This window comes from Apodemus sylvaticus, chromosome 10, assembly GCF_947179515.1.
Source record: "Apodemus sylvaticus chromosome 10, mApoSyl1.1, whole genome shotgun sequence".
In the NCBI taxonomy this organism is placed as follows: domain Eukaryota; kingdom Metazoa; phylum Chordata; class Mammalia; order Rodentia; family Muridae; genus Apodemus; species Apodemus sylvaticus.
The window spans coordinates 45,472,611-45,497,812 of NC_067481.1; the positions used below are offsets into that span (position 1 = coordinate 45,472,611).

Below are 25,202 nucleotides of genomic sequence, written 5' to 3' on the forward strand. Positions count from 1 at the left end.
TAATCCCCAAGACTACGGCAGACAAGAAATTCAATGACTGAGGCTTTACCTGAACAAGAAACAGATTTGGAAACCCGGCCTGGGGCATGACACAGTAGTTGGCTGTGGAAGAGGCCTTCATGTAGCTCAGCATGGAGTGTCCACACATCCACAGTGACGGCCTTCAGATGCCAGCTGCTGATGCCTACCTGCAGGCACAGGTCCAGGGCCAATGAGAGCTCCACCAGGCATGTATCCTCCTGTGAAGGCAGTTTTACAGTTTTAGGTCGAATTGGATTGGTCTGGAGCTAGTATGGTAGTTCACACCTATAATCCTAATACTGAAGAGACTGAAGCAGGAGGCCCACCATGAGTTTCAAAGCCAGACTGGGTTACATATCAGGCCAGCCATAGCTACACATGACAAAACAGTCTCCCATAAAACAAACAAAGCTATAATGGTTAGGAATACTGGTTGGGCACTGCCTTGGAAAAAAACCTTAAAGGTACAGAATCTAAAGTACTCTAAGGTCCTTTATATCCATGCTCAAGAGGCTATGAAACATTAGAATAACCATGACGTACTCACCAGCTGACCACTCTTCAGGACTTTGCTATTGATCTTTGATAGGTTCACTTTACAGATGAGACTGAGAAAGAAAAAAAAAATTAAAAGGATTTAATCCAGGGATGGTGGCATACCTCTTGAATCCTAGCATCAAGAAGCAAAGGCATGGGGCTGGAAGGATAGCTCAGTGGTTAAGAGCACCAACTACTCTTCCAGAGGTCCTGAGTTCAAATCCCAGCAACCACATGGTGGCTCACAACCACCTGTAATGGGATCTGATGCCTTCTTCTGGTGTTCCTGAAGACAGCTACAGTGTACTCACATAAAATAAACAAATACATACATACATACATAAATACATACATACATCTTTAAAAATAAAAAATGCAAAGGCATGTAGGTTTCTCTGAGTTCAAAGACAGTCTAATCTACATATAGATTTAAGACATCCACAGCTTTATAGTGAGACTGTTTCAAAAACCAAACAAAAAACTCTTGACCCTCTTTCCTTACTATCTCTAATTAATCTGTTGGGTAGAAAAAAACAGGGCAAAGAAAATAGCCAGTCTTGGCTTCTCCTCAAGACTGCACAGAATGAGAACCCAACACGGAGAAGAGAAGGCTTCAACATTCGATTTCTCTAAAGCAACTCCAAACAGGGATACTACCTGCCTCTTCTATCTACTGCTCACCTCTTCCCATCACTGTCCAAAAGAAATCTGCTTCTACTGATCTGGATGTGCCACAAGGACTCAGAAGTAGCCACCTTAAGAACCATGATGTTTATGGCATCTACATGAATGGAGAATAGCTGGAAGGAATAATAAAGATAAGCAATCATTAATACAAAGGCATCACTCTCCCTTTCCAGCAGAGAAAGGAAGTTCTTAGCTTTTATCCCTCCAGATAGTAAAATGACCCCCCTTCCCACCTCCCCAGTCCAAAGCCACCCAACCATCCCTGAAATGCAGTTGAAAATAGCAGAAGTGGGGCCCTCAAGAGGGCTCATTGAATAAGAGCTCTGGCTGCTTTTCCTGAGAACTCGGGTTCAATTCCCAAACCGCACAGAGCAGCTCACAAGTGCCTGTAACTCCAGCTCCGGGGATCCAACACTCTCTGCCTGCCTCTTTGGTCTCTGCACGAGTGCATGTGCACAGACACGCAAATAAAAATATTTAACTTTTAAAAAGAATAGTAAAAGCAGTCTCACTTGGCAGAAGACCTTCAGCAAGGCTGGGCTGAGGGACAGTTCCTTTTGCTCCACCTCTGTGTTCTGAGAGAATGGGGCAGACAGGCCAGAAACCTTCTGTAGGTCTGTCCGGATACGCACTTCTCCAAAGCACAATGCCACATAGTGTCTGCCCAGAAGAGAAGCCTCATTGTCATCTGGTCCATCCCTTTCAGAGCAATCTCCTTCCCTCCCTCACACTCACTCCCAGACCTGTGATAGCTCAAATAACAGAGGAAGTTGTTTTCAGCATGTCTCACAAAACAGCACTTGGACTAATAGGAGACTCCAACAAGAACGTCCTCCCACCTTGACTAATATGTTTCCATACAAGAATTTCATTGTCAAAACTCAACCCCAGCCGGGCAGTGGTGATGCACGCCTTTAATCTTAGCACTTGGGAGGCAGCGACAGGTGGATTTCTGAGTTTGAGAGTTCGAGGCTAGCCTGGTCTACAGTGTGAGTTCCAAGGCAGCCAGGGCTACACAGATAAACCCTGTCTGGAAAATCCAAAACAAAACAAAAACAAAAAACCAAAAAAACCAACTCAACCTTAAAACATTCCTCAAGGGCAGAATAAGGACACAGAGTACTCACGGCAGATCATGGCTAAGGAGTTTGCTGGAAATCCACAAGTTGTCAATTTCCTAAAATAACAGGAAAGACAGCTGTGTACCTGGTTGCTAGGAAGTCAATGATGGGCAGGTTTATGAACCAGCAATGGTCCTGAGTCCCAGGAGAAGGGAGTTCTATTGGCCCTCCAGCCAAATATACCCCGTCTTCTTTCCCTGGCTTCTCTGACTGGCACTGGCTACCCTGCTCCTCGTGATAATGCTGGCTGGATTTGCTTAGCAGTTCTCTTTTTAAGAACATGTTGCCACCCTATTTCCTCTTTTAAATTAGAAGAGTGACTTTGCTGTTTCCTGTTATCTTTCGTTTCTTCCATACCCCATGGAAGAAACTTTGTGCCATTTGTTTGGTACTAGATACTAACAAGGACCCAGCAGATACCAGGCTCTTCCACTGAACCACTACTCCAACTCATTTTAATTTTGAGAGAAGCACTCACTACGTTGCCCAGGCAGACCTTGAACTTATAATTCTCCTGCCTTGGCCTCTTGAGAAGCAAGGATTAAAGATGTTTATACCACCAGATCTGGTCCCATAAACACTTGAAACAATTTCCATCAATAGCAGGGTCCTCCAAGTAGCCCCTAAGAGCCTCTTGACAAAAAAAAAAAAAAAAAAAAGTGTAGTTACCTAGGAAAACTAACACACATACTCCCCCACTTCTCTCATTCATTCTCTCTCTCTCTCTCTCTCTCTCTCTCTCTCTCTCTCTCCCTCTCCCTCTCCCTCTCTCTCTCTGTGTGTGTGTATATGTGTGTGTGTGTGTGTGTGTGTGTGTGTGTGTGTGTGTGTGTGTGTGAGTGCAATTCCCGGAACTCACCACCGTCTGCTGGTGCTGCTGAAACTTAAGACTGACATTTTGGATCCAAAAAAATCTGAAGGAGCCAATCTTTAGCTCTGCCTGCAACTTGCGCTGACACCACCTGGTGGCCAACCGGACCACAAGCCACCTGCATAAAAACCAGTTGGATTATAAGACCCTCTCCCCTGTTTGATTCTAGAAATACCTTGCAAAGATTGGTATCCTGAAGCCGGGTTTTTCTTAGGAACTTCACGATTTTCCTAAAATATTTCTCTGTCATACTCATTTAGGCACAACAACCAGGACCACGGGTCCCTAAATTCAAACAAAACTAGGCAAATGAAACTCACCCTCTAAAAGAGGTCAAAAAAAGAAAAAAGCCAAGAAACCCTCAAATCTTTAGGAACCCAAAGTAAAAAAGAGGTTCTCAAAAAGCAGTCAAATGAAGGCAGCAGTGTTAAATACGTCATCGCATACTCCCTAGAGGGTCCCTGTCTGCGTCCCCACCCTGCAGACGTTTGCAAGAAGGCAGAGGTCACTGTCGGAACTGCTCAAATACCGCTCTGCCCTAGACAGCCAGTCCTCCTGACCTCTCTCCTGGGCGCGGCTGCAGGTGCCCTTCGCAATCTGGGAAGAGGACATTGAGGGAGAATGGAGCAGGAAAGGGAGACCACCGCGGGAGGCCCCCTTCCTCACACTCCTATACTCAGTTCCAGAACTGTGTGCATTGCTTCGGGCCCAGCCTGATGCTTCAGCGTCCCTGCCCCCACCTCGCCTTCCCTCACCTCAGCTGAGCGCCCAATCCTGCTCGCGCCCCCTCCTGCTGCCACCCCCTCCGCCTAAGGCGCCCGACCAACCCGCGCCTCTCTAGCCCGTCTTCCTCATCCCCCGCCGTGTGGCTAGAATCCCCTCACCGGCCTAGGAAGAGTGCGCTGAGCGCAACCAGCAGCAAGACCAACAGCGCGGAGAGAAACAGAGGCATTTAGGTCCGGGTCCGGCCCGGCCTGGCCCAGACCCCCGCCATGCCGGGCCCCGACGCCGGAACCGCACAGCGCCGCGGCGGGCTTGGCCGGGCACGCACACGCAGGGCGAGGAAGCGTTGGTGCGCGCGCGCGTATCTCCGCCCCGGAGGCTCTTCGACCAGCCGGATGTCTCCCTCCGCGGCCCGCCCCGCGCGCGCGTGCGCGAGCGCTGAGGGCCGACCAGCCACTGGCGCCGAGTGGAGGTGTGGCTCAGAAGAGGAAGGGCGGGCGGGCGGGGCGGGGCGGGACGGGGCGCGAACGCGCTGACCTGCGCGCTACGCCTAGGGCGCAGCCTGCCGGGTACACTGCGGAGCTCCGGGTTCGCGCATTGGGCGGGGGTCGGAGTCTGCCCCGGCTTGCCGGGCGGTGAGCCGGATGTCTCGTTTCCACCTCTTTGAGGTTCCACTTCCAAAACGCATTCCCTAAGGCCATTAAGAGCCGGCCATAGAGCCTGTTATGGGAGCAGATCAAAGTTAGGTGTCTGTAGGTCAGAAGTGATCCTGTCTGCAAAAGATTGCAGAGGAAATCAAGAGGGAATTCAGAGACCTCAGCTATCATCTCACCCACAAGGAAACCTACTTTGTTTACTGTCCGAATGCTGTTCAAGATAGTATCTTCTAACATCCTTTGCGCGGAGAGCCATTCTGTACAATTTATTAAACTTTTAGGTCTGTGCGATTGTGTATAGCACCACCAAGAACTGGTGAAATATAGAAGTAGTGAATATTGTTCTATTCTTTACAGATCTGGGAAGCAACTTTAATTATGTGAAATACAGAATTCAAGGTCAAATCAGGCCAGAGTGAATTTTGCTTTCTTCATTGTTAAATGAAGGAAGTAGATAAGGTCTGTTATGATTATTCTCGTGAGTCAGTGTCTGACTAATGACTTACTAACACAGTACCAGATAAAGAAATCCAAATGGTTCCATGGTATTATATAGTATGTTGTGGTCTTGGTTCTCAGGTCCTAATCTGCATATGATTCTTCCAGATTTTACTCAGAATTTCTCTCTTGGCCACTTCAAATAACTTCAGGGCCTGTAAGATGGCTCTACAAGTAAAGGCACCTGCTGGCAGGCCTGAGGACTTGATTTCCATCCTTAAAATTCACAAATTGTCCTCTCACCTTCACACACCAGTTCATCTTAAATATCTGTAGCCTTTTATTCAAGTGTGGTTTCTCAATGTTCAGGGAGGGTTCAAGAACTCAATCTAAGTCAAGGAGAGGCATCACAACACATTTCTGTACTCCAATTCATCTTTTGGGGGTTGCTCTGCACTCACTAGGGCTGGCAGAATAACAGCCTAACTGAGGCAAGAAGGAAATCAGCTTCACTATGACTCAGTAGCTGGTTTTGGTAGAGACTTCTAGAGTCTGGAGTCTGACACCGGGCAGTTTATTTTAGGCATATTTAAACAGTTTAATTGGGGGGTGGGGGTTCTGATGGTACTTAACCCTGTGTGTGCAACAAAACTTAAAAGACATATTTACATCCAAAAGATGGATTCTATTGTCTAAGAAACAGTGTTCGATATGAGGGTCTAGGAGGAATGAGATAAACATAAGAGACTGTGGGGTTAGAGTGCTACAATAGCACGGTGGTTATCTAGGATGTTAGAAAGTACAAGGGACCCCTTCCTTAAGGACAGGCTCGGGCTGGAGAGATGGTTCAGTGGTAAAGAGCACTGACTGTTCTTCTAGTGGTTCTGAGTTCAATTCCCAGCAACTACATGGTGGCTTGCACCCATCTGTAATGGGATCTGATGCCCTCTTCTGGTGTGTCTGAAGATAGCTATAGTACACTCAATCAATCAATCAATCAATCAATAAAATAACCTGACCTAGAAACAATGGTCAAGATAAAGGTCTAGAGAGGAACGGTTGGGATAAGCATAGCAGTCTATGGAATTCTGGTGTGGCCTGGCCCTACAGGTTACCAGGCTATCAATGACAAGCATTCCTGGATTTCTGGGTGGAAAACAGGTATATGTCTGTCTCCTCTGTTAAGTAGACAACTCTGCATGTTTAAACATTCCAGTTTCCCTAGTGCTTATCTGTAGGCACAAGAACCTTGTGCTCTCCACACATCTTATTCAATCTGTTCCCTCAGCTAAAATGGCTATGCTATCAATTCCTTTCTTCTCTCTTCACTCTGAGCTAACTTGCAGTTTGAAATGGTTTTTTTTTCTTTTTTCCCTTTTTTTTTTCTTTTTTTCTTTTTGACAGGTCTCAGTATGTAGCCCTAGCTATCCAAGAACTTGATATGTAAACCAGTCTGGCTTCAGACTTGTACTCCTACCAGTGCCTCCTGAGTGCTGGGATTACACCCATGAACCACCATGGCCCATTATTTTTGAGTCAGGTTCTCCCTATGCAGCTCAAACTGGCCTGGAACTCAAAATCCTCCAGTCTCAGCCACCTAAGTACTAGGATTACCTTTGAAATAGCTGATTAATTTCTCCCAGCAAAAAGTCACTCCAAGGGGCTGGAGAGATGGCTCAGCAGTTGAGTTCCACAGAACTGATTATCTGCAAATAGTCCATATCAACAACTTAAAGCAAATATTTCTAAAATTAAAAATTTGTAGAGGGGCTGGAGACTTGGCTCAGTGGTTTAGAGCATTGGCTGTTCTTCCAGGGGAAACAGGTTCAATTCTCAACACCCACATGGCAGCACACAATTGTCTATAACTCAAGTTCCAATGGATCTGACTCCTTCACACAGATATATGTATATGGTGAATACCAAATATACATAAAAATTTTTTTAAAAAGCTTGTAGTAACTTGCATGTGGTAGTAAGTACCTTTAATCCCCGCACACAGGAGTCTGAAGATTTTTGTGGTTTTGAGGATAGCCTGGTTTCATAGGAGTTTCAGACCAGCCAGAGAGCAATATACACCCATCTGTCTGTCTGTCTGTCTCTCACACACACACACAAAACCAGAGATAGAGAAATGGCTCAGTGATTAGGAGACTGGTTGATCTTCCAGCAGACCCATTTTAATTTCCAGCACATAGCTCACAACCATCTGTAACTCCAGTCCCAGGGGTCCAATGCCTTCTTCTGGCCACTTTGGGCATACACATTGCAATCACTGAAATTCCACCAGATGGCAGTCACTCCTGTTCACCACTGCCCAGCCTAAGAATGTAGAAACAAACCAGAATTAACTGGAATAAGAAAGGAGGAAGTGAGTTGGCAGAGGAAGGACAAACAAAGCCTTAAAAAAGGAAGAAGCTGGCTTCCAAGAGCTAAACATACTGTGGTGCAAGTAAGAAAGAACCTACTGTTTCCGGAATGCAGTGGCTACTCAGTTTTTCTCTTCCACATAGTTGAAAGTGTATCTACCCTGTGAAAATTAAATGAAGGGCTATCAGATGGTGTCTAGATTAACAGTGAATTAGTGTTGGTTCTGGTAACCCTAAGTCCTTTTCTCATCTATATAACAGTTCCTCAGAAAGACAGGCCATCAGCTAGACACTATGTTGAACTCTGTGACAGTCTTCCTTACACACAGTCAAAATTTAATAAGGACGTGCTGGAAAAGAATTGAAGGCACAAGCCGGGTGTGGTGGCGCACGCCTGTAATCCCAGCACTTGGGAGGCAGAGGCAGGTGGATCTCTGAGTTCGAGGCCAGCCTGGTCTACAGAGTGACTTCCAGGACAGCCAGGACTACACAGAGAAACCCTGTCTCGAAAAACCAAAAAAAAAAAAAAAAGAATTGAAGGCACAGAGAGAAAAGGGTTATATGGAAATAAACCTCTTAAAATGGCCAGCAGTGAAGATTCCCAGCACCTTGAAAGTCTTAGGGAGCTGGAGAGATGGCTCAGTGGACAGGAGCACTGGCTCCTCTTCTAGAGGTCCTGAGTTCAATTCCCAGCAACCACATGGTGGCTCACAACCATCTGTAATGGGATCCGATGCTCCTTTCTAGTGTGTCTGAAGACAGCTACAGTGTACTCATATACATAAAATAAATAAATCTTTAAAAAAAGAAAAGAATGTCTTAGGACTTGAGAATTAAGTAGGCAAACCACGAAATAGCCTGCTTAATAAATGACCACACAATGAATAAGTCTTTTTTTATTTTTTATGTTTTATTCATCATTTTGGAGAAAGACAAAAAGGGAGAAATCACAAGTTAACAATCCATGATGCCAAGCTCCCGTGAAGTTAAACTTCCCAGCTAAGACAGGCAAGTTCCTCAACTTCTTTTACCAGCATGAACGAAGGCATCTCTGCCTTCACAGATGAGTCCTCTCCTGAGAACTGACTAAATCTGGGAGAGCAACCAATTCAAGTGTGAAGGGCTGCAAGTCCAGACACAGTGCGCTCAGAGGAACTGGAGCAGGGATCCCACCGTGAAGCAGCAGCAGATGTCTACAAACACTGTGTGGCGACAGTGGCTCAGAGGATTTAGAGTTACAGCTCTGCATGATGGGCCTCTGCCCTCAGCAACTCACTGGGCTTCATGAAAATGCCTTCCATGGCCTTCCAGTAGTTGTTCTGACTTGGCTGGGCCATACCATGTACCTCTTTTTGTCCACTTATGGGTCTACCATACTGTTCTCCTGTGACAGACAGCAATACGTCGGTAGAAGAATGTTTGAACCTCACTTCACCGTCTCTCACCCAGTAAGGTCCATTACAGAGTACTGTCCAGTCATCCAGATAGTCACCCTCACCTTCTTCGCCAAAGGCACTCACTTCCTAAAAAACAAAAAATGGCAACATTAACGTGTGGTCAGGTCTGAAGAGTGAAGGAACAGAACCCAGAGTGGCAGAGCACACCCAGAGTCGTATTAGAAAAGTGGAGATAGGAGGACCAGGAGGTCAAGACCAATCAGGACCAGGAGGTCAGGGCAACATAGGCAGCTTGAGGCTAGCGTAGGCTAGAAGGGATCTTGCCTCCAAATAAATAAGGAGTGAGTGAGAAGAAAAATAAAATTACCCAAAAGAAACAGAATTGAGAGAGAGAGAGAAGGTTTGGAGAGAGAAGAAAAAAAAGAATCAGAATTGGGACTTTCTAGTGTTAATGCACAAATATTTGTGCTCTTGTTGTTTTGAGACAGGATTTCTCTGTGTAGCCCAGGCTGTCCTTGGACTCAGAGATCTGTCTGCCTCTGGCTCCTGAGTGATGGAATTAAAGGCGTGCACCCCAATACCCAGCTTGTTGAACATTTTTTTCTACATGACATAAACTGTGGGGGAATAAAAAGACACAAATGGTACAAAAGAGAATGAGCTGTCTCAGATTATGACCCAAGCACAAAGTTTTGCATTAATACCATGTTATCTGTTTTTTCTATTGTTTGCCAACATATCGTATGTTTTAAACATTACTTATGTGCATGACACAAGGCATGACATGCATGCGGAGGCCAAATGACAACTTATGGAGTTGGTTCTCCTTTCATACAGTAGGTACAAGGTCAAAGAACTCAGGTCAACAGGTGTCTTTACTAACTAAGCCATCTCGCTGGTGGCCCTAGATTTTCTGTTGCTAGAGACACGGTCTTGTTCAGTTGTCCAAGATGGCAGAGTCCGTGTGGGCTCAAGCATTCTTCCTTTTGAGCAGCAGAGCCCGCAGATACACACTATTGCATTTGGTCTTCGAAAAAACCCCACCATTTATTTTAACTTTTGGGGAGGGGATAAGCATACACTTCTTTCAGGGGAGACAGCACCCTCACAGACATACATGCAGGCAAAACACCAATGCACATGGAGTAAAAATAAAACAAAAACAAAAAAGCAGACCACAGGGCTGGAGAGATGGCTCAGTGGTTAAGAGCACTGATTGCTCTTCCAGGGTTCTTGAGTTCAATTTCTAGTAACCACCTGGTGGCTCACAACCATCTCTAATGGGATCTTATACATAAAATTAAAAAAAAAAACTTTTTAAAATGTTTTTCCCCTCTTCTAGAGTGTTTGAAGATAGCTACAGTGTACCTATGTATAATAAATAAAATAAATCTTTAAAAAAAAAAAAACAAACTCAGAGCCCGTGCTCCTCTTCCAGAGGACCCAGGCCTGATAACCAGCACCCACGGCCATCACAACCATCTGTAACTCCAGCTCCAGGGGATCTGACACCCACTTCTGGCCTCCAAGGGCACTGTGCACACAACATAGTGCACAACTGTATGTCTAGGCAAAACACTCAAACACATAAAGATAAAAAATAGTTCTAGTCAGGCCTCATGAGGTACACCTATACTTTTAAAACTTAACAGGCTGAGGTAGGAGGAATGCCTTGAGCTCAAGGCCGACCAGAGCTGCATGGTGAGTCCAAAGCTAGCACAGAGAAACCCTGTCTTGAATAAATAGTTGCATGCATACACACCACAGACAGGCTGGAGTGGTTCTTGAGCTGCATGAAGCCCTGGCTTTGGTCCCTAGCATGGCCCCATGGTGGCACATGCTTATGATCCATGGACTTGGGAAGCATAGTCAAGAGTTTCAAGAGCTGAGGACCAGCAAAGAGTTACAGTGAGTGTGAAGCTAGTCCTGGCTATATAAGACCTTGTCTCAAATAAACATAATCCAACCTGGCGCGTGTGGTGGCCTACAGTCAGAAAGTTATTTGTTACTACTTCATGGACTTAAGATTTATTTATTTTGGCCGGACAATGGTGCTGCATGCCTTTAACCCCAGCACTTGGGGAGCAGAGGCAGGTGGATTTCTGAGTTCGAGGCCAACCTGGTCTACAGAGTAAGTTCCAGGTCAGCCAGGGCTAGACAGAGAAGCCCTGTCTCAAAAAACAAAACAAAACAAAACAAAAGATGTATTTATTTTATGTGAGTACACTGTACACTGTAGCTGTTTTCAGACACACCAGAAGAGGGCATCAGATCCCATTCAAGATAGTTGTAAACCACCATGTGGTTGCTGGGATTTGAACTCAGGACCTCTGAAAGAGCAGACTCAGCACTGAGCCATCTCTCCATCCCTTGTTACTACTTCATAACTGTAATTTTGCTATTGTTTTAAATAATAATGTAAAAATCTGTGGATTCTGATGTTCTTAGGTGACCCTGTAAAGGGTCATTTGATACCTCCAAAGAGATCATAACCTCCAAAGAGAACCACTGCTCTAGACCATCTGTGACTGACTACACAGTGAGACTCTGTCTCAAAAATAAAACAAGCCAGGCAGTGGTGGCGCACGCCTTTAATCCCAGCACTTGAGAGGCAGAGGCAGGTGGATTTCTGAGTTCGAGGCCATCCTGGTCTACAGAGTGAGTTCCAGGACAGCCAGGGCTACACAGAGAAACCCTGTCTTGAAAAAAACCAAAAAAAATAAAACAAACCAGTAATTTTATTTTGTTGTTTTTATGTATAAAAGTATTTGCCTACAAGTATGTTGCTGTATCTCTAATGTGCCTGGTGTCCAAAGGAAGCCAGAAGTGAGCATTTGATTCCCTGGAACTGGAATTATAATCGTGAACTCCCATGTGGGAATCGAACCTGGATCCTCTAGAAGAGCAGCCAGTGCTCATAACTGCTGAGCCATCAATTCAGCCCTGCAAACTCTTTATTGTACAAACTTACTGGTATTTTAATGTATCCTAATCGGTCTTCTCTGTTTTTTCACTTTGGATGTAAAGTCTCCATTCTGACCTGAAACAATTTTCTTCATACTTTTTAAAAAAAGATTTACTTATTATTTATGAGTACATTGTAGCTGTCTACAGATACATCAGAAAAGGGCATGAGATCCCATTACAGATGGTTGTGAGCCACCATGTGGTTGCTGGGAATTGAACTCAGGACCTCTGGAAGAGCAGTCGGTGCTCTTAACCACTGAGCCATCTCTCCAGCCCCCAACTTTCTTCACACTTATGAGACAGAATCATTTCTCCAAGTCTGCAGAAAAGAGAATGTCTTACCTAGAAAGGAAAGGATTAATGTGGTCCTTATAGCAGCACATATATTAAAATTGGATGATAAAGGTCCCTGCTCAAGGAGGACACACAAGTTTGTGAAGTGCCTCATATTTAGGAAGGAAAGAAGGAAGGAAGGAAGGAAGGAGGGAGGGAAGGAAGGAAGGAAGGAAGGAAGGAAGGAAGGAAGGAAGGAAGGAAGGAAGGAAGGAGCTAAGAAACCAGACAATAACAAAGCCGGGCAGAGCAGGAATACCGCCTCACCTGGTTTCCAGAGAGTGGTGACGTGAAATGGTGGCTGTGCAGGTTTCGACCTGTGTTGATGTGTGTGAGCCGGATGGGCTGCCCGCATTTGATTGGGGTTCCCCTTTCACACACTGTGGCCGTCTTCCCCCGTATCCTCCAGTAACTGTTGCTGTCATCCACAGAGGTCACACCTGTCACTGACTGTTGCCCACTACCTGCAGGCAAAAAACAAAGGCAAGGCAGAGAGGAGAGGCATTCTGGGGATGCTCAACACCATGACAAGCCGTTTGCGCCTGATGGGAGCAACCAAGGACCCATCCGCTGTCTGTAAAGCTTCTGCCAAGCTTGCATGGCGTTTGAGAAAACCCCCATCTATACCATCTCTAGATATTAAGGATCCTGACATTTCATTCTTTTTCAAAAAGATTTATTTATTTATTTTTTGTATATAAGTACACTGCAGCTATCTTCAGATACACCAGAAGAGGGCATCAGATCCCTTTCCAGATGGTTATGAGCCACCATGTGGTTGGTGGGAATTGAATTCAGGACCTCTGTAAGGGCAGTCAGTGCTCTTACCTGCTGAGCCATCTCTCCAGCCCCTGACATTTTACTCTTAAACAATGGCTGTTGTGGAACAGCAGTCATAACTGAACTAAGAACACAAGAACACTGAGTTGAAGCATACTGAATGGTATGAGATAGATATGTCCTGCAAGAGAGCCATCTATGAATTTTCATTACATCTTTAAGGCCTTGAACAAGCATATGAATTCGACCCTCTGTGGCTGTGATGATTTCAGCAAAATCATGAGACAAGATGCTAAACAGCCAGAGGATGGAAACAAACAGGTTTTAGGTCTAGTGTTGTGTGCAGAGAACTTGGCATCATTGGCTACCTTCTAAAGATACTGGATACTTAGATACTACTTACTCCTCCTGCAGGGGATTCTGGGATTGCAAGAAAGGTTAGCAGAGGAGTACCAGCAAATGTGCCTGACTCCAGAAGGCTGTGTCTGAATAGTTGGAGGTCCATCACGGGAGGAGGGGACCACAGAGAAGAGGGACTGACCAAAGCAGCTGTCACTGTGACTGCCAATGGCGACTTTATCTCCCACCAAGGTCCAACCACGATGGGGGACCCCTCCACCATGAATCACAGCTTTTGTGGTGATCTGAGATCACCCACAGGCCCATCAGTTAGCCTTCCTCTGATGGAAGGGTACCCATGCTAGGTATGTCCTGTACAGGAAGGAGATGCCTAACTGAGGAAGGCCCTGGATATTGTTGGCAAACACCAGACTTTCTTTTCCTTGAATGAGGTCTGGTAAAATTGAGTAGTAGCCTATGAGCTTTCTGTTCCCTTTCTCCACTAACCATAGCTAATAATACAACTAATTAAACTGATAAAAGAAAGGCTAAGGGAGCTCAACCTGACTCCCTCCTCTATTGGGGCCAAGGATGTAACTGTCACAAATGGTATGGAGGGGAGGAAACATCTGTTTGGGAATATTTTAATTCCACAACACTGAAATTTAAAACATACCCAATGTGTTTACGTACTGTAGACTAGTACGCTTAAACGTGTGAAAGGACAGTGAGATACCCCAGGGGCCAAGGCACCTGCTGCCTAAGTCCCAGCCTAAGTTCAACCCCAGAGCCACAGAGTAGAAAGAAAATGACTCCTGCCAACTGTTTTCTAGTTACCAGGCCCGATTTCTTGAGTTCCACCTTCAGAACCCACATAATAAATATGGGCATTGCAGACTGCGTTTGTAATCCCAGCACTGGGAAGGCGGGGCAAGCCAGCCTTGAGCTCACTGACCAGCCAGCCTAGCCACACTGGTGAACCCCAGGTCCTCGTGATAGGTCATGCTAGAAATATAGATTGGGGCCAGGGAGACAGCCTAGTATGGAAAAAGTATCAGCCATGCTAGATTAACAACCAAACGTCAATTTCCAGAACTCAGATAAAAAGTGTAAAAGGGAGTCAGGCACAGTGGCATGCGAGGCAGAGGCAGATGTCTGTGAGTTCCAGGACAGCTAGGGCTCTGTTGCACATACATTTTCTTGTTTTCAAACAGTGTCTCTCTCTATGTAGTCCTAGCTGTCCAAGAGCTCCATATGTAGACCAACCAGGCTGGCCTTGAACTCAGAGATCTGCCTACCTCTGCCTCCTGAGTGCTGGGGGTAATGGTGTGTGTCACCATGCCCACCCCATGCACAAATATTAAGTATAAACAGAGCGGGTGAATTGGATCTGTGGTTAAAGGTATTTGATGTTATACTTGAGTTCAATCCTGAAGATCTACATTAGGAGACAGCCAGCCCCAAGTTGTCCTTTGGCAAGTTAGGACTGTATAGTAAAACCTTGTCTCAAAAAGCCACGATAAGCCAGACGGTAGTGGTGCACACCTAAAGTCCCAGCACTCTGGGAGGCAGAGGCTGAGTTCAAGGCCAGCCTGGTCTACAGAGTGAGTTCCAGGACAGCCAGGGCTACAGAGAAACCCTGCCCCGAAAAAACTAAAAATCCAAAAACAAAACCCAAAAAAAGCCACAATAAAATATTCTTAGATCATATAAATTTGTAGCTATAACTTAGCTAATATAATTCTGCATGGTGAACATACTGAGTAAAATATGTAGCTGTAATTCTTAAAGGAAAATGTACTATTACCAGGTATTGGGCTATATAAAAGTAATTGGGGGATTTGCTCCGCCCCTTTTGCTCCCGAATAAGGACAAGGTGTTCCTTGGTCCATTCTAGTCCTTTTTGGTTCCTCAATAAATGACACGGGAACCTAATAAATGTGTTAAAAGGCTGCAGGTCCTATAACTGGGCAGAAAGCCATCTCTTCTACTAGCTAACTTAGCTACTTCCCAGCGTGTGGTTGTTCACCTGTGATCTGAGTCTCACTCAGGGTCACTCTGCTCCAAGGGTGTTCTCAAGGCCTCTCCTCCTGATCCCTCCATGTTGTCTCTTCCTTCCTCCCCCTCCCCCCATCATTCCTCTTTGGGATCCCCCGACTGGGATGGGAAGTCCTGCCTTCCCTCTCTCCCCCGCCCAGCTATTGGCTGAGTCAGCTATTAACCAATCAAAGGAAATGGAAAACAATTTTTACATAACACCGAAACTGGAAATGCCTAACCAGGCCAACTTCTGGGTGGCAACGAGATGTCAAGAGCTTAGAGATTAGCATCTGAATATATGGGGCACAAAAACCGATCCTCCCCCCCCCCAAGAGGGCTAATCCAAGTTCTTCCTTTGAATGATTCGGAATTTTTATTTTTTTGTTTTTCCGAGACAGGGTTTCTCTGTGTAGCCCTGCCTGTCCTGGAAGTTGTTCTGCACACTGGGTTGTCCTGGAATTAACTAATGCATTTTATTCTTAGAGAGCTACTGTTATTGTCCCCACCTTATACTGGAGTGTCATGAAGGGTGAGCAATATACCCAAAGTCATGGGGCTGTGACAGGGCTGATTGTAGAACACTTACCATTCCAACACACCCTGTCTAAAGGGCATCTTCTCCGTTCTATTTTCTGTCAAATTCTTCCAGTCTACTTACTCCAGTGATACTTCCCCTCCTAGATGGCCTTTCACTTCCAAAGCCCTGCCTGACGTCACCAAGTAACAAAACCTCAGGCTTTGAACTACTGATCTGGTGAATGGCCCAAGCAATCAGCCCCTCTCCCAGACTTATTCCACTCAACCCATGTCATTGTTACATCTTTTAAACTTTGTTTTTTCTTTTTTTTAATTTTTAATTTTTTGGTTTTTCGAGACAGGGTTTCTCTGTGTAGTCCAGGCTGTCCTGGAACTCACTCTGTAGACCAGGCTGGCCTCGAACTCAGAAATCTGCCTGCCTCTGCCTCCAAAGTGCTAGGATTAAAGGCGTGCGCCACCACTGCCAGGCTGTTTTACTTTTTATGTATTTTGCCTGTATGCATGTCTATACACTAGATGCATGCTTGTGCCATCAGGTCAGAAGGAGTCAGATCCCTTAGAACTAGAGTTAGGTAACCACCATGGGATGCTGGGAATGGAATGTGGATTCTTTGCAAAAGCATCAAATACTCTTTTTGTTTGTTTGTTTGTTTGTTTGTTTGTTTTTCGAGACAGGGTTTCTCCGCATAGCCCTGGCTGTCCTGGAACTCACTTTGTAGACCAGGCTGGCCTCGAACTCAGAAATCCACCTGCCTCTGCCTCCCAAGTGCTGGGATTAAAGGTGTGCGCCACCACTGCCCAGCTCAAATACTCTTTTTAATTTTATGAATGAGCATACTGACTGTAGTTGTCTTCAGACACACCAGAAGAGGGCAATGAATCCCATTACAGATTGTTGTGAACCACCATGAGGTTGCTGGGAATTGAACTTAGGACCTCTGGAAGAGTAGTCAGTGCTCTTAACCACTGAGCCATCTCTCCAGCTTTGATTGTCTCTTTAATTTTTCACTTTCTTTTCAATCCTTTACTTCCTCTAAAGACCTCCTTATACCTGGGAATGTCCAGAATTCTATTTGGTCTTTGATGTGTTCCTAAATACTTGGGGGTCCAGATGAGGTAATTTAAGTAACATCTGTTATAATTTTTCAGATTGAGAACCATATAGTTCATCCTGAGCAATCTGAATCACTTATGCATCTTCAACCATTATCTAGACAAGGATATTGTATCTGGGCTATAAATGGGCTCAGCTGGGAAAGGCACCTGACACCAAGTCTAACAATCTTAATTCAATCCCAGAAAGGAGAGAACAATGTTTTTCTCTGATCTCCACACTTGTATTGTTGCAAGCATGCATCTAAACACACACACACACACACACACACAATAAATGTTATTTAAAAAGACTAAAGCCAAAATAAAGAAAAAAAATTAAAGCCTTTAATTGTAGCACTTGAATCGTGTGAGTTCAAGAACAATCTGGTCTACATACTGAGTTCCAGGCCACAGAACATCTAGGACCAGAGAGACTGTCTCGAAAACAAACAAGTCAAAATTTTAAAAGATTTTCATATCTAACTTTGTATCACAGATTCTTCTCCTAAGGTTCAGAATGAACAAGTCTCACCCCTAGGGATTTGAGGTCCAGTAAGCGTCTCTCTAACTCCATTTTAACTTAGTAGATCCTGAGCAGGAAACATTAAATTAAAATGTAGTAAGCCTGAGTAAGTGAATGAGGTGGCTAGGAATATAAAGACTATATACTCCCTGGACTAAACTGGCAGAACAGGTTCTGAGAGTCGTGAACAGACTAACCATCTTAGAAGGTCACTTCCTTTCTAGCAAATATCATCATCAGTCATTCAAATTATCATGAGTACACCTCCTGTTCAACTTCATTACTTTTATTCCCCTCAGTGTGGAGGCAGAAGCCAGGGCCTTACAGTGTGCTTGGCAAATCCTCTAACACTGAGGTAATTTCCCAGCCTTTGAACTACTTTTGCTGTTGTTCGGAGACAGGTCCCACTATATAGGCTAGGGCTGATCATGAAGTCCCGATCCTCCTGCTTCAGCCTTTTTTTTTTTTTTTGGATTTGTTTTTTTTTTTTTTTTTTTTTTTGAGACAGGGTTTCTCTGTATAGCCCTGGCTGTCCTGGAACTCACTCTGTAGACCAGGCTGGCCTCGAACTCAGAAATCCGCCTGCCTCTGCCTCCCAGAGTGCTGGGATTACAGGCGTGCGCCACCAACACCGGGCATCTGCTTCAGCCTTTTGAGTACTTCAATTACAGATCGAGGCCACTACGCCTTGCCCATTCGTCTTGTTTTATTGTTTGATTCACTACTGGATTTCCTGTGTGTCTAGAACAATATTAGACATGCAAAAGGAGCTCTTTAAATCTAGGTCAAATGAATGAGCCCACAAATAACTGAGTATTTTAATTGCACATGATAAAAGGTAGACTATCCTCTGCAATGCCTGTCAACACTTCAATTCTTTTTTTAAAAAAATATTTATTTATTTTAGACATATGAGTACACCACCTTTGCTCTCTTCAAACACACCAGAAGAGGGCACCAGACCCCATGGTTGTGAGCCACCATGTGGTTGCTGGGAATTGAACTCAGGACCTCTGAAAGAGCAGTCGGTGCTCTTAACCGCTGAGCCATCTCTCCAGACCAATGCTTAAATTCTTTACAAGGAAATTATCGATAAGTCAGAGTGCCAAAAGGTATGAGCTAGAAAGAAGTGTAAGACAGTGGGCAATAATCAGAGTGAGCTCTTGAAGTTTTTTGGGTTTTTTTGGTTTTGGTTTTTTAGAGAAAGGATTTCTCTGTGTAGCCCTGGCTGTCCTGGAAAACTCACTCTGTAGACCAGCCTGGACTCTAACTCAGAAATCTGCCTGCCTCTGCTTCCCAAGTGCTGGGATCATAAGCTTGCACCACCACTGTCCACCCAACTTCTTGAAGTTTTAAAATCTGAGACTCAGCGTATGTTGTCTCTCTCTAAATGTCCCTCTCTCCAGCACAAAATTGTGGCAGCCCATGGACTCTGAAAGGTTTTGAAATTGCACAGATTTGGATTAAACCCTGTCTCCATCATTCACTAGCTGTAAAGCTTTGAGCAATATCTGAGTCTATTTATTCACCTAAGAAAATAACTTTCACCCGGCGGTGGTGGCGCACGCCCGTAATCCCAACACTCTGGGAGGCAGAGGCAGGCGGATTTCTGAGTTCGAGGCCAGCCTGGTCTACAGAGTGAGTTCCAGGACAGCCAGGGCTATACAGAGAAACCCTGTCTCGAAAAAACCAAATCCAAAAAACCAAAAAGAAAAAAAAAAGAAAAAAAAAGAAAAGAACTTTCGTATCTATCCTCGATAGATACAATGTTAAAGACTGGAAAGTATATATGTAACACGTTTGGCACATAGCTCATCAAACATTAGGAGTAAGTTTCCTTGGCAACTTGTCGTCCTCCTCAAGATCCTAAGGTACGTCTAACTTCCCAAGACCACGCCCTCAGAACCCGAGGCCCCGCCCCTTGCAGGCTCACCGGGCCTAGGCAGCCCACCCAAACCCAATTGGTCCCCCTCTGTACCTGACCCATAGCGCACGTCGTGAGAGTGTAGTCGGACATTGTGGCGAGTATTGAGTAGCTTCACCACGGAGCCGCAAGTAACGACTGCCATGTTGGACGCTCCCACAGCGCTCCACAAACCACCCAACAACAGAAGCGACAAGACAGCCATCCTAGATCAGAGAGCCCTAATCATCCAAGAAAATTAGGCCCGTCCCCGGAACCGGAAGCCGAGGATAGAACTACGCCAAGATGGAAGTGAAGACTCCTTAACCTGGATCTTTATGGTTCCTTTGGCTAGAGCGGCTTAAGGAACACGCTGGGCCAGGTGGCCTTCGGAAGCCCGCTTTGTTCTGGACGCTCTGTGGCCGCTGCACTCCTTATGTATCTGCAGTCAGCGTTCGCGGACTCGGAACCAAAGCCCTAGACACCGGAGGGGAAAAGCGAGCAGGAAATGACCCTCCCACTCCCAGTGACAGAGAGCCGGAGGTGACGTAGTACGTTAACGCAGCAGCGGCGACGGTGGTGGTGGCGGCGGCGGCTGCCGAGAGCCCTTGCGGTGGGTCCGGACTATCCTTTTACAGTCTCGGATCGGCGACTCCATTTTCTTCCGTGGGGGCTTAGCGCAGCATAGAAACAGCGGCCTTCAAGCAGGTAAAGCTCAGCCTGTAGAGTGTGTTGCGTGTGTGTGGGCGCAGGTGGCGAGCCAGACTCCTGGGGCCTGGTCCCGTAAGGGAAGAGGCTTTGGGGTGCCCACTGCGGGAAGGAACGGGGCCCTGGCCTTCCCTGATCTGCCAGGAGGGAAAGAACAGGAAAGTGCTCAGCGTCTCTAGCCCTTTTTCCACGCGGTACCATCCGGAACCTGTGACCTGGGGTTGCCTCTTGAATCAACAGGCTTTCTAGGATCCCATCTTCGCGGCGTCTGGAATCTGGGCCACGCAAAAAATTGGGACTAGGAGAGACCTAATTAGGACTAGAAGAAATCTAAGGGTTTCTTTACTTGGCATCAGGTGATTGGATTAATTAGTCCGGGCGTTTGGATCTTGTCGAGCGTTTGGATCATGGTTCAGCCATGAGGCCGGAGTACTGTGCTGAATGTTAGCTCTTTCAATATGTTGAGTAATTGTACTTTTTATTTTCACGTATGGGCAAGTCCCTTAATACTTTCTAAAGATGTGAGTCTATACATAAGTACCTGGAGCCTTCCATCCTGCATAATTCATTTCCTCGAACACTTGCCAAAGACCTACCATAAATATTACAATTGGTTGTTAAATCAGAAATGCGTATTCTTGTTTCCCTGTGTTACAGAAAGAATTAATGCCTGTTTTCCTTTAGGAGACAGGTCTCTTATAATACAAGAAAAGTCACCGTAATACAAAAGTAATAAGGGTAATTTGTTTTTTCTTCCCGTCCCACTCCATTCCCGCTGATCCCCTTCTGCAGAATCCTCCATTACTTTAATTAACTTTTTTTGCGTGTATGCCTCAATTAGTTAATTTACGGTGATCTACAAGTACATGGGTAAAGAATTATTCAGAGAAGCCTGTGCTACAACCCTACAGAAAATGTTCCCCTCCCCCAGCAACCATGAATTACTATAGATCCTTAGGGTTGGTGGGATTTTGTGATGAGCCCCCCTCCCCCCTAGCAACCGTTAACTGCCTGTAAATCTGCAGGAAGGGGAGGAGCCTGGCCCCCTCCCCAGCAGTGAAGTATGCTACAATGTGTGGAAGTTGTTGAATTTAATTAATTTGAGGGAGAAAAAGTTTAGTTCCATTGTTGAACACTAACAGTTTGTAAGTCTTCAGTGAATTACAAGACAATTATAGCAACAATTGAGAAGCTGAGCTAGGAGGATCATGGAATTTAAGTTTTGGTTGCATTTGTAGACCCTGTCTCAAAGAAAAACAGCTCTCCCTTCAACCAGAAATTTAGAGCCCCTCTCCATACCCAGTGTCCCACTACTACAAGCTTATTTTATTTGGTTGGCTTGTGTGGCTATTAGATTAGATTGGCAAAGTATTAATACTCTCTAAAAGAGCTTAATCTTACCAAGTGATTAATTACACCAGAAAGTAGAACAGTACTGAAATCCAATCAAATTTTATAGTTCCCCCTCCAGTTCTTTTTTGGTTTCTGAAGAACCAAAAGATCACTCTTCCTAGTTGTCTTTGAACTCACAGAGATCTGCCCCCCTTCTGCTTCCTGAGTACTGGGGACTCAAGGGCACTGTCATCCAACCATATTCTTGTTCCTGATGTCATCACCATCTGAGTTGGGTATGAACACTGGCTTCCTTGCGATGATTTCCAATATCAGTCACCAAATACTATGTTAAAAAAAACAAACAAACTCAAGCAAAACCAAAATTATGTTGTAATCTCTCTCAAAGGCCACTCCAGCCATCATCTTTCTTGACAGGTAGCCTAGGCTGACCTAGGACTCAGGTCACTTCGCCTCAGCCTCTCCAGTGCTAGAAATATAAATATGTGCTGCATAGCTTCATCACCCGAATTTTTAAATTTTCATCCTATAGTTAGGTTTTCAGCTTATACCAGTTCAACTTTTTTTTTTTGGTTTTTCGAGACAGGGTTTCTCTGTGTAGCCCTGGCTGTCCTGGAACTCACTCTGTAGACCAGGATGGCCTCGAACTCAGAAATCCACCTGCCTCTGCCTCCCAAGTTCTGGGATTAAAGGCGTGCGCCACCACTGCCCGGCCCAGTTCAACTTTCTTATTTTTCACCAAGACTTTTTAGTTAATACCAATCTGACGCCCCTTCGCACTGCTTACCAAAGTTGATGTGGTTACCAGAAGCTACTATGTTGCCAGATCCAATGGATACTCTGTTTCCATTTCTGAGTCTCTGGAATAGTCAGTGCAATTGCTAATGCTTTGCTCTTGGATTGTTCTCTGTTGAGCTAGCTGCTCCCTTAAAAACCATTATTGCATTTTTATGTAGTCATTCTGTGTGCATGGCTGTGTGGCAGTTACTTTTGCTGGCTGAGTCATCTCACTGGCCTTTTGGGGGAGGGGCACGGTCTACATCAATTTTTTTTTCCCCAAACCTGGGCTACCTTCTCCTTAGGCATGATGGTAGTTCCTCATTCCCCAAAGGTTAAAGTTAAAAATATAATCATACTGATCAAACTAATGTTGACCACTAGCACACTACTGTCCATGAGTCATGGATCTGAGCAGTCCCCTCTCCTTAGCCTCCACAGAGCTAGGACTGTAGGCATCTACCACTGCACCTGATGGTGGTTTGGAGGGGTTTGTTTGTTTGTTTGTTTGTTTTCTTTGTGTGTGTGTGGTTTTGGGGGAGTCTTGTTTTGTGTTAGGGTCTTCTGTTCAGTAAAAATGGCTTCAAACTTTTGATCCTCCTACTTCAAGCCTCCTTTTTTAAAGACTTATTTTATTTATATGAGTACACCCTCTTCGGACACCAGAAAAGATGGCATCAGATCCCATTACAGATGGTTGTGAGCCACCATGTGGTTGCTGGGAATTGAACTCCACAGACTCCTGGAAGAGCGGTCTCTCCAGCCCTGCTTCATCTTCTTTCCTAGACCCTTTCTCCTCTCCCTAATGACCACATATAGCATTCTCTTGGGCTTTAATCTTGATCCTCTACATATTTAGATCCCTTCTTGTGTTCTGTGTTGTCAGCCATGATCATGTTTTTCCTGGCTATGAGGTAGTTCTCCCAGTTTTCTGTTTCCACTCAAGATTCCCATATAGTTTTTGAAGATTCTTATGCTTTCTTCACATCCCCCTTCCTCTCACTGGTCAGACTGACCTTCTCCGTTGCTGCCTAGGTCATGCTACAGAGAAAACTTCATCTCATCCAACTCTCTCCCCAAGGAGTCAGTTCCCACCCTTTGCTCCTGATCACTCCTTACTCTGTGGATGAGACTGGCCTTGACTCAGATCTGCCTACCTCTGCCTCCTGCGTGCAGGGATTAAAGGTGCTCACCATCACACCTGACTCCTGCTTAGGTCTTTATTTGAATGCACGTTTTCAAGACCAGGTTGAGTTCTCTATTAGAAGATCTCAGCCGGGCAGTGGTGACCCATGCCTTTAATCCCAGCACTTGGGAGGCAGAAGCAGGAGGATTTCTGAGTTTGAGGCTAGCCTGGTCTATAGAGTGAGTTCCAGGACAGCCAGGGCTACACAGAGAAACCCTGTCTCAAAAAAACAAAACAAAAGAGGCTCTCCATGGCTCTCATCAGTTTGCAGCGGAGTCTCAGTGTCTAGACCATGCTTGCCTTTACCTTGAAGTTCGACTTCCGCCTGCCAAGTGCTGGAGACTTAGGTGTCTCCACCTAAAAGTGTGTGTGAATTGTTTTGTAGGTGTGAGCATGCCTGCATGTGAAGCCTAGGATAGCTTTGTGGAGTTAGTTCTTCCACCTTTACGTGAGTGAGTTTGGTGGACTGATTGAGGGCATCAGATTTGCATGGCAAACACCAGCCCCCAGCCTATATTTTAAGTATCTTAATTTTTATAATTAGGTTTTTTCATAAGTTCTGAGATCAAGATTTTTCAAAATGTAGATAGGTTTCTGAGACTTCTTTGGTTTTGATCTTAAGGTTTTTACATTCTAAATGAATATTCACTCATTGGTACCTTTGAAATAAGCCTGAACCTTAATTAGTTCACAGTAACAGAATGTAGAATATTTTATATTTTAAACTCCAGACCTTTTAAATTTAAGTTTTTGCTCATGTTGCCTTTACCCAGGACCCCCTTTTTTAGTAGAAAAATTTACTAGGGAGGATTAAGCACCCGAAGGTGGGAAGGTACTCAGGCCATGCTATTATTTCTTCATAGGCATCCTCTTCTGAAGTCCGAGGCTTATATCAGCACATTGTTATCATCACTAATTACTGGATTTAGTTTCAAGAGCCTTATGCATTGTATACAAATAAGTATCCTGTCTACTACTAAGATATACTCCATCCTTAAACGTGTTTTACCATAATGTAATTTATGAAAATGATGTACTCTGCCAGGGAGGAAACATATTACATTCAGTGTTACATACCAAGATATAGAACAGAGTGTGACCCTAAGCAAACAAGAACAATCTAAATATTACTTGAAGTGCAGAAACAAAAGGAGTTAACAGACTAGATCTCTCTGCAGCCTGGTTTCCTCTTAATTGCCTCCTGCAAGTTCCTGTTGGAAAGGAGGGACTGCTGAGGCCTCCCCTGTGGCAGTGTGATCCCAGCTCTAGGACTCAGCCAGAGAATGTCATGGTAACCAGCACCCTCTCCCTCTGAGCCATATCTTAACACTGCAGCAGCCTTCTGCCTGGAGAAACCTCCCTCTTCGAGGCCTATTCCAGAGCAGATTTAACTCTTTAGTTTGAAGCATGTGAGTACTAAATGCAAAGATCAAAACTACAATCAGCTCCTCCTATATGCCACCTAATCATGATAGCACACACAAGTAATGCTTTTTTCACTCCAGAGTCTCTGCTCGGCATCCTCAGCCTGCAGTGCTGATGCAGCACTGCACAAATCTACCTCAGGATGATGGGAAATCATGATTGCTTCTGGCACTTCACTTAACTGGAAGTCCTAGCACTGAGCTAGATTGGAAGCATTCCACAGGGATAGCACAGTGCTGCTTTATCTCTAGGCTGGGAGCTAGGAGGGAAGCAATTCAGCTGTCCTCTCAAACTGCATGAAACTCAGAACGCCAGCTGCCCACCCCCAAAAAAAAAAGCTTTTGTTTTCTCAAGTAGGTTGTCTATCTCCCTGTTAAATAGACTCGGAACATACAGTCTGTAAGAGAGTGATCCCT

At 45.1% G+C, this 25,202-nt stretch overlaps 3 protein-coding genes across 6 annotated transcripts in view; 1 reads left to right on the forward strand and 2 right to left on the reverse strand.

The window, feature by feature from the left end:
• Window positions 1–4,311, reverse strand: part of Bltp2 (bridge-like lipid transfer protein family member 2) — a 30,741-nt gene extending 26,430 nt beyond the window's left edge. For both annotated transcript variants that reach the window (XM_052196087.1, XM_052196086.1), the window contains exons 1-7: window positions 4,122–4,311; window positions 3,226–3,355; window positions 2,373–2,422; window positions 1,758–1,905; window positions 1,240–1,358; window positions 569–629; window positions 50–239 (exon numbers count right to left, since the gene is read on the reverse strand). In XM_052196087.1, coding sequence (XP_052052047.1) covers window positions 50–239; window positions 569–629; window positions 1,240–1,358; window positions 1,758–1,905; window positions 2,373–2,422; window positions 3,226–3,355; window positions 4,122–4,189 — 766 coding nt within the window. In that variant the 5' untranslated portion in view covers window positions 4,190–4,311. The remainder of the gene's footprint in view (window positions 1–49; window positions 240–568; window positions 630–1,239; window positions 1,359–1,757; window positions 1,906–2,372; window positions 2,423–3,225; window positions 3,356–4,121) is intronic.
• A 3,997-nt stretch (window positions 4,312–8,308) lies between these two features.
• Window positions 8,309–19,658, reverse strand: Sdf2 (stromal cell derived factor 2). 2 transcript variants are annotated; one of them, XM_052197173.1, is made up of 4 exons: window positions 19,413–19,658; window positions 12,388–12,584; window positions 8,922–8,946; window positions 8,309–8,807 (listed from the first exon to the last, which is right to left on the reverse strand). In XM_052197173.1, the coding sequence occupies exons 1-4, from the start codon at window positions 19,561–19,563 to the stop codon at window positions 8,659–8,661; spliced, it is 522 nt and encodes a 173-aa protein (XP_052053133.1). In that variant the 5' UTR covers window positions 19,564–19,658; the 3' UTR covers window positions 8,309–8,658. The 2 variants fall into 2 exon arrangements, with proteins under 2 accessions (XP_052053133.1, XP_052053132.1); XM_052197172.1 differs by having other exon boundaries at window positions 8,309–8,946; window positions 19,413–19,655.
• Window positions 19,659–25,202, forward strand: part of Supt6h (SPT6 homolog, histone chaperone and transcription elongation factor) — a 38,257-nt gene continuing 32,713 nt past the window's right edge. For both annotated transcript variants that reach the window (XM_052197171.1, XM_052197170.1), the window contains exon 1: window positions 19,659–20,045. The gene's annotated coding sequence lies outside the window, so the exon portion shown is untranslated. The remainder of the gene's footprint in view (window positions 20,046–25,202) is intronic.